This window comes from Amphibalanus amphitrite, unplaced genomic scaffold (assembly GCF_019059575.1).
Source record: "Amphibalanus amphitrite isolate SeventyFive unplaced genomic scaffold, NRLGWU_Aamphi_draft 001774F_arrow, whole genome shotgun sequence".
In the NCBI taxonomy this organism is placed as follows: Eukaryota; Metazoa; Arthropoda; class Thecostraca; order Balanomorpha; family Balanidae; genus Amphibalanus; species Amphibalanus amphitrite.
The window spans coordinates 95,188-103,806 of record NW_024883267.1 but is presented as its reverse complement, the minus strand read 5'-3'; the positions used below and the strand labels follow the sequence as shown (position 1 = coordinate 103,806).

The window sequence follows — 8,619 nt, the reverse complement described above, 5'->3', positions numbered from 1 at the left end:
GTGATGGGTGAGAGCACTTCTCTTTAGTTCAAATGAGCCCTATATTTGCGACAGGGAGGTCAAACACCGCTAAGCAATTGACATTTGTATTTGCCTATGATAGATTGGTACTTACTGCCTTACTTACAGGGTGGGGCACAAAAATTTACCTGTTTGTTTTCAGGCCATAAATCAAAAAGTTTTGGAAATATTTTAGTAAAATTGTGCATGGGGCTCCCCATCTGGCTCGTGTATAATTGTCATGGATCGCTTTTATTTTCGTCATTGTTGTTGATGAGCTATGGTGGAGATTACAAAAAGAGCCCAAATTGCGGCGCCGATGCAGGCTGGCCACAGCTTCCAAAGCGTTCCCAAACAGCTCGGTGTAGCCATAAAAACTGTTAACAATATAATGAAATGCCTTAAAGAGACAGGTACAGTGTCGAAGAAGTCCATATCAGACAGAACAAGGCATGTCCGCACCAAAAAGCTGGATAACATCGTGCACACTGCACAAGACGGTGTCTTGAAATCCTTGGCGAAGCATGCGCAAACTGGCAAAGGACCTCGATTTTTCGCCCAGAACGATCAGGAGGATCATAAACGGTAGATGGTACATCCAGTTTGATCCTGTTATCCGGACCAGTTTTGGTCGCCACAACCCTGCTGGTTTCATGGTTCGAGCTGCCGTCGCATCCGAGGGCTCAAAAGAACCCTTGATCTTCATCGAGGCGGGTGTGAAAGTCAACTTACACGTTTATGTCCATCTGCTAGAGGAACATGCTCTGCCTTGGATCGCTCAGTCGTTCCGAGACGGATACGTCGTCGTCCAGGACATTGCGTCGTCTCAGACGGCGAACTTCATTCAACAGTGCATGGTGGAAGACCCACATGCCTGGGTTCTGGGACAAGGACATGTGGCCACCGTCAAGTCCGGGCCTGAGCCCGATGGACTTCACCTTCTGGGCCATCCTGGAGAGGGAGATGTGTGCAACACCACACAGCAGCATGGCCGCTCTGAAGCTGGCCCTCGAGACGGCATGGTCGAATTTCGACGAGGACACCGTGCGGCGCCCGCGCCTCTCCGCAGGGAGAGGTTTCGGGACAGGGGTGAAGACCAAAGGTGGCCATATTGGTTCATAGTCCCGTTGCTGAGATGTGACATGCTACTGAATACGTGTACCAAAAATAAATTGAATATCTTTGTTCGGGACCGAAATATTTTTTTTTTTAAATCAAGAGGTAAATCTTTCTGCCACACCCTGTATACATAAGTTGTGAATACTTATGAAAAAATGCATTAGTTTATTGTGTTTTGTTTTAGGTGATAGGTATGTGTTTGCCGGACGCTCCCCCCCCCCCCCCCCCGTCATATATCCCCAATGTCCGGAATGTATGGGGACGTGACTGCCATATCTTTACAGGTGGAATATGTTGCAGACATTCCTCCCCTATCTATTGCCAGGTATGATATATCCCTGATGTGCCTTGTGTATTCCCAGGTCACACATGACCTGACGAGATCACCTGACGAGTCCCTTCATGTATTCCCAGGTGGGAGATAATACCCTCTGACGTGTCTCTCATAATTCGCAGATCGAATCCTGACGTGTTCTGTATGTGTGTATTTCCAGGTCAGACATGTACCTCCACGTGGCGGACGGCCGGCAGCAGATTGTACCCACTGGCGAGGTGCTGCGAGCGTTCGACCTCCACTACGACTACATTCAGAGGGAGCATGGCGCGCTCAACGTACAGAAAGTGCAGGTGAGAAGTGGGAGGAGAGAGGAAGGAGGAATAGAGGGGAAGGCAGGGAGGGGAGGGAGGGAGATAGACACATAAAGAGGTACACACAGATGGGACTCATGAAAGGATTGAGACTTGAAGCGGGTTTTTACGACGGCAGCTGGCATTGAACTTCGTAAGCCAGAGAGGAATATGCGGTAATTGTGGGATGTAGGGTAACTTAACTACGTTTGATGATGTCCAATACATTACTGGTTATCTTATTGTTCTGTCTGAATCTCCGTTGATGTCCGTTTCCCTGGGGTCGATTGCTTTAGCCTGCTTAACCCAGAATTAGGGACAAGTAAAGCCCAGTCGATTACCTTAACCTGCTAAGCCGAGAATAGTGACAAGTAAAGTCCAGTTGAACCCCTCTGACGCGCGCACGTCTCTCTCGTCAGGCGGCTGACGCGGCGCCCACCTCTCACGAGACGAATCAGACGCTGGTGACGCTGGTGGCACTACTGCTGGTGCTGGTGATCGGCCTGGTGACATTCTGCGCCGTCTGCTGCTGTCTAAAAACCGTGCCGGTCGCCGTGCCCTCCTACAAGGAGCAGGTGAGGTGGTGGTGGCGTCTGGTAAATTTGGAGGTCAAATGTCGAGTTTGTTGGTGAGAACAAGATCAAGTTTGTGAAGATTTGGGCCTGTTCTTGTTATGCTGACTAATATTTGAGCAACGTAATGCGATATTTGATTGCAACTGAGCACCAAATTATCGTTTTATTTTAATGATTATCGGGTCCATAGAGGTGATGCGTATTAGATATGCAGATCCGTCAAGACAATATTTATCTTGTTATTCATCGTATTCAGTCTGATATCATCATCCGCGCTCCTCTACCTCTGTTCTACTGTGCCCCTGACCTCGCCTGCCGTCTGTCGCCAGGTGAAGCAGCCGCCGCAGCCGCCCACTCCGCGGGCCTCTGTGGATCAGCCCGAAACACCGCCTGGCACCGAGAACCCTCTCTGGATCGGAAACAAACTCAAAGTAACGGAGCTCAGGACTGTGATTATTTGTACCGTTTGATTTACAGTATGAAGATAGCTAGGCCTCGAAGAGAGTAGGATCAAGACTGTCTGGTGGATGAATAATTATGCTTACAGAAATATATTCAGCGACCGTGATTCACACGAATGAGTGTTATGCAATTTTACAATATTCACGTGTGATAATTACTCAGGTGAATAATTATAAATGGTTAATGTTTGATTGCGGTAGTATTAAATATTATCAGTCACAGGTGAGGCACAACTAGCGTAAGTCATCTGAGCAATTTGTGGCCTTCATGTCACAAATCTGTGCCGACACATGTCTTCTAACCTCTTCCTTTGGCCCGTGTCTCCGTCTCCTTCAGATGTACGAGGAGCAGGAGCTGAGCATGCAAGTGTCCGGTGATCCTGAGGCGGCCGGAGGAGTGGAGGACAGTCCCTCTCCTCAGGAGGAGGGTCAGAATACCTACGCCACCATCCAGCGGCCCGGCGAGCCGGCCGAACATAGTCCCAACGGAGATACAGGTAAGGGAATATTGTCCCAACGGAGATACAGTTAGCGGAATATAGTCCCAACGGAGATACAGGTAACAGCGCATAGTCCCAACGTAGATACAGGTAACAGCGTATAGTCCCAACGGAGATACAGGTAACAGCGCATAGTCCCAAAGGAGATATAGGTAATGGAACATAGTCCGACGGAGATACAGGTAACGGAATATAGTCCCGAACGTAAACATAGTCCCAACGGAGATACAGGTAACAGCGTATAGTCCCAACGGAGATACAGGTAACAGCGCATAGTCCCAACGGAGATACAGGTAACAGCGCATAGTCCCAACGGAGATACAGGTAACGGAACATAGTCCCAACGGAGATACCGGTAACAGCGCATAGTCCCAACGGAGATACAGGTAACAGCGCATAGTCCCAACGGAGATACAGGTAACGGAATATAGTCCCGAACAGATACTGTAAACATAGTCCCAACGGAGATACAGGTAACAGCGTATAGTCCCAACGGAGATACAGGTAACAGCGCATAGTCCCAACGGAGATACAGGTAACGGAACATAGTCCCAACGGAGATACCGGTAACAGCGCATAGTCCCAACGGAGATACAGGTAACAGCCATAGTCCCAACGGAGATACAGGTAACAGCGCATAGTCCCAACGGAGATACAGGTAACAGCGCATAGTCCCAACGGAGACACAGGTAACACGTATATTTATTTATTTATTTATTTATTTATTTCACATTACAGACATGTCCGTGGAAACACGGCTATTCTATGTCCAAGTCGTTGTGCATATACAAATCGAATGGGATATGACAACAGTCACCGCAATCATTCACACATTCACCCTCATCACGTGTGCTAACTAGGACAGCTAAGTGGCTCGCTCGCGGTCAAACAAATGCTCCCTCAGTGCCGGCTTGAATCGAGCCTGACTAAGAGCGCGCAGGTCCGCCGGCAGCTCGTTGTACCCTGACACCGCAGAGTACAGAAAACGGCGACGTCCGGACTCTGACCTGACCGTGGGGGTCACAAGCATGTCATTGTACCAGGTATCCCGCCCGTGTTACAGGTATAGTTACAGGTACACACAGGTACAGCGTATAGTCCCGAACAGATACTGTAAACATAGTCCCAACGAAGATACAGGTAACAGCGCATAGTCCCAACAGACACGGGAAACATAGTCCCAACGGAGAGGCAGGTAAAGGACCATAGTCCCAACGGAGACACAGGTAACGAAGCATGGCCCTAACAGAGTGCAGATAACATATTCCCAACAGACTCTGGAAATATAGTCCCAACGGAGAGGCAGGCAACATAGTCATAACGGAGACACAGGTAACGGGAGGGCTGTTGAACGTATGAACCTGCTTTCAAGAGCTTTAGCGACAATATGGTGAGGTGTTCAAAGTTACATGGAACTCGTTTTTAAAAGAAGCAGGTTATTTGTTTTGTTGCTGTAGCAGTTTGTGAAGTGTTAGAGCAGCAGACTTTTGGTAGCTATGTGCCAGCATGGTTACCGTGGATGATGTCTGCTTACAGAACTTGTGAGACACCAGTCCTAATTGACAAGCCGTACGAAACTCAAACTCAATGCAAATCGCTCCCGCTGTCACTGCTCTCTCTCTCTCTCTCTCTCTCTCTCTCTCTCTCTCTCTCTCTCTCTCTCTCTCTCTCCTCTCTCTCTCTCTCTCTCTCCTCTCTCTCTCTCTCTCTCTCTCTCTCTCTCTCTCTCTCTCCCTCTCCCTCTCCCTCTCCCTCTCCCTCTCCCTCTCCCTCTCCCTCTCCCTCTCCCTCTCCCTCTCCCTCTCCCTCTCCCTCTCCCTCTCCCTCTCCCTCTCCCTCTCCCTCTCCCTCTCCCTCTCCCTCTCCCTCTCCCTCTCCCTCTCCCTCTCCCTCTCCCTCTCCCTCTCCCTCTCCCTCTCCCTCTCCCTCTCTCTCACTCACTCACTCACTCCCGTCTAACTCGGACCTGTCTGCCCGTTTCAGCCGATTACGCGACCCTGGGACGGTACTCCTCTCCGACTCTGCCTCTCGGACCTACAATCCCTGGTGTGGTACCGGCACGAGAGCGACTACCGGGGGTACCTCCGCCGCCGCCGACGGCCGCCCAGCAGTCCGGCGCAGATAGTCGCCATCGACGGCTGAGTGTCGGTAGAGACGGCCGGCCTGAGCTGGTGTCCGAGCTGCAGTGAATACCGGCGGGAGGAGGGTCTGCAGCGAATCCTGGCCAGAGCTGGTGTGTGAGCAGCTGTAGTGAATACCGGCGGGAGGAGGGTCTGCAGTGAATCCTGGCCAGAGGTGGTGTCCGAGCTGCAGTGAATACCGGCAGGAAGCAGGGTCTGCAGTGAATCCGAGCCAGAGGTGGTGTCAGAACTATACTGAATTCCGGTCGGAGGCAAGCTTGCAGAGAATACCGGCGCGGCGGGCGGCCTGCAGTGAATACCGGCATGAGAAGGGATGCAGTGAATCCCGGCTATAGTGACCCCGTTGTGATTGGAGACTGGAAGTGTATCGGCATTGCAATGAATGCCTGCCGTACCAAGTACTTTGGGAGTACTGCCGTTTGGAGGGCATGCAATGAATACCAATCGTTGAGCATGCACTGAATACCCGGTGCGAGCGACTTTAGCGAGTGTCATTTGAGCGAACGTCATTCGAGCGAACCATTTTCAGCGACTGGCAACTTAGCGAATATCAAACTGAGCGATTATCAAATATAGCGATTATCAATTTAAGCGAAAGCTATGTTTCAGCGACATCTTTTTCGTCGACTACAGTTTGAGCGACTGTCATTTCAGCGAAACACTTCATCGTCCCGTAACGGTGTATTTTTTTTTCTTTTGTGAGCGTTCGTACAACGAATGTTTCCGGAACTTTTCATGGTTATTCGGAACTGGATGCCGGATGTCACGTTCAAAGTTCAGACATTAAGCTCCAATTTGATGCCACATTTCTAAAAAATTACAGCGGCTCGATTTCCCCCCCCCCCCCCCCCACACACACACACACACCTGCTGTTTGCCAATAATGATGACCAAACATTTGTTCAGAGATTCATATTGCTTGTGCTGTTTTTCGCGAAATTCCCCCGCTTGAATTTGGATCAGTTCCCCATGTTGTAAAATTTGTTCTTGCCCCAAGCACCGTACGAATTTCCAGATATTTGGGTGAGGGCCCTGAAACAAAGACTGGATCCCCCTGTGCCATCCCTCGAGTTTATTATTGGTCCTTGGCATTCCTTCCATCGTCCTATCTCTCACGTTCCACATTTCCAGATCAAAGTTGCAGAATGAGGCCAGATATTGTTGTGGTTTCCAAGCTTAGAAGAAAAGGCCGCGCGCAGCTTGAAGCATGACGCATACCAAGCGGGTATTCCAAGGGCAAGAATTCCCGCAAAGTAGCAAATGATTGACTTCCGTCGCGTTCGGTTTCGCTGTAACTGTGTTCGCTCAATTGGTCCCCATTGACCTCCATATATTCGCTCAATCTGGTTTCGCTGATTCTGGTCCTCGCTTATCTTGATAATCGCTGTGATTGAATTCGCCGACTTGACAATCGCTGAAAAAGTCAATCGCTTAAATTGATAATCGCTGAAAAGGCTTCGCTCAAATGTCATTCGCTGAAACGACGCTCGCTCAGGTGTCGCAGAACCCTGAATACCACCTATGTAGATTTAAGATTGCGATGAATTCCGGTAAGAGATGCGGCTGCAGTGAATGAAGGGCGACTTATAAATTTAAAGATGTGCAGAAATTAATAGAGAACGAGAGGTGCAGAAAGCAAATGTGTGCGTCTAGCTTTTGATGATGAATTATCTGCATTACATCAATTATTAGCCCAGTAATTACCGCAACAACTTAATAAGCGATGAGGCAGAAGAATGAAGGAGTTATTGCCTTTCGACATATTTTCTGTTCATAATTGTCCTTTCTCTGTCTTGCATCCTGGATTTGCTCGTATGTAATCTATTCGTTTGCTCGCTTTTCGCTGTGATGGCTGTATCAACGAGTTCTTTAAACGCCTCGATGTTTTACGCTCCATTATGCGCTATTTATTTTCTAGAACATTGACTTCTCCAAATGTGAACCATGTACAATGTTCGGTGACTTGCTCGACGAAGCCATATTTGGGCAGTTATTTAGGACCAGAGACTTGTCTAGAACATTAAGAAGCTAGAATATTGCGGTGTTTGTGGATAAAATGTCAGGCTGGTGTACTGAAACCGGCCGTAGTGCTCGTCTTTAGCATTTTGAGACAACGAATGAATTTGAATTGATATCCGTCCTATTATCTTGGTTGGATTAGCGATGAGACTGATGTCGGGTCGACTTTAGAAGCAATGCTCTGTATTGTAATGATCTTATGTATTTTTCCATGTCGCTTAGGTTGGTAGTATGAGGTTGTGGGGCTGTTGTTTTTTTATAGATATTTATCAAAACTGTCCACTGCTCTGTATCATCATTATTTGTATAATTTTGTAAGAAATGAAAAGAAAACTTTATAAGTGCCCTATCATATTGTCCGCTCAGTGTGTATTGTCTCACTTTTTCCGATGTCTCTTCAATCCTTTGCACTGTTGTGTAACCGCTACGTAAGCGTAAGGTCGCTCCCTGCGTGCGGGGCCAGTCTTCCCTGTAGTCGTTTCCTCAATCCGTGGCACCCTCCCCCTCCCTGTCCTGTTCCTCCCCTCCCCTTAGCTTCCCCACCCCTTTCCGGTCTCCACTCGCTCCCAGACGGCCCAGATCGGCGGCTGTCACCGCCCGCGGCCATCAGAGGTCATCGCCGGGGTCAATCGGCTCGGCGGGCCGGTCTAGCTGCCAGGGGCCGACTGCCGCCGGCGCCGCCCCGTCCGCCACCCGGCGGGGCAGCACTGACCTTGTCTGACCTTGCCCGAGGCGCCCCCCCCCCCCCGACTTCGAGAATGTTCAGTCTATGCAGCGACACCCCCTCCCCCTTGCTAGAGAAACCATTTGATATTTGTGTTTGTTGACTACTGTCTCAATAAACGCGTGAAGTTCTAATGCCTCTTTTAGAGATGGATCGGAGGGAGGTGGGCTGCGTGTCGCGTGAGAATTACCTTCGACAAAGAGCAAGGAGAATACGAGACTGATACGAGACGAAAAGCTGCTCAGGGACAGTGATCAGTTTTCAAACGACCAATGAAACGCGACTTTATTCCCGGCGATGCGTCCCTACGTCACCAAAGAAGGCGTGGGGATGGGGAAGAAGTGGGTGGAGCCAAATTGGCCCTAAAACTGAGATCGTTATAATGCGCTCACAGGTACCCCAACGGGTTTGCCCTGGTGGCCGAGTGGTTAGCGTGACGTCAGCATGCATTTT

The 8,619-nt window shown here is 49.5% G+C and overlaps 1 protein-coding gene across 1 annotated transcript; it reads left to right on the top strand.

Moving 5' to 3' along the window:
- Positions 1–1,402: 1,402 nt before the first annotated feature.
- Positions 1,403–8,300, top strand: LOC122375099 (cadherin-87A-like). Its single transcript, XM_043354282.1, has 5 exons — positions 1,403–1,746; positions 2,166–2,321; positions 2,651–2,752; positions 3,120–3,279; positions 5,266–8,300. The coding sequence occupies exons 1-5, from the start codon at positions 1,621–1,623 to the stop codon at positions 5,469–5,471; spliced, it is 750 nt and encodes a 249-aa protein (XP_043210217.1). The 5' UTR covers positions 1,403–1,620; the 3' UTR covers positions 5,472–8,300.
- The last annotated feature ends 319 nt before the right edge of the window (positions 8,301–8,619 follow it).

Coding starts and splice junctions, on each gene's coding strand:
- LOC122375099 (XM_043354282.1), top strand. CDS start 1,621: ATGTACCTCCACGTGGCGGACGGCCGGCAGCAGATTGTACCCACTGGC. Junction 1,747..2,165: donor TCAACGTACAGAAAGTGCAG/GTGAGAAGTGGG, acceptor CTCTCTCGTCAG/GCGGCTGACGCGGCGCCCAC. Junction 2,753..3,119: donor GGATCGGAAACAAACTCAAA/GTAACGGAGCTC, acceptor CGTCTCCTTCAG/ATGTACGAGGAGCAGGAGCT.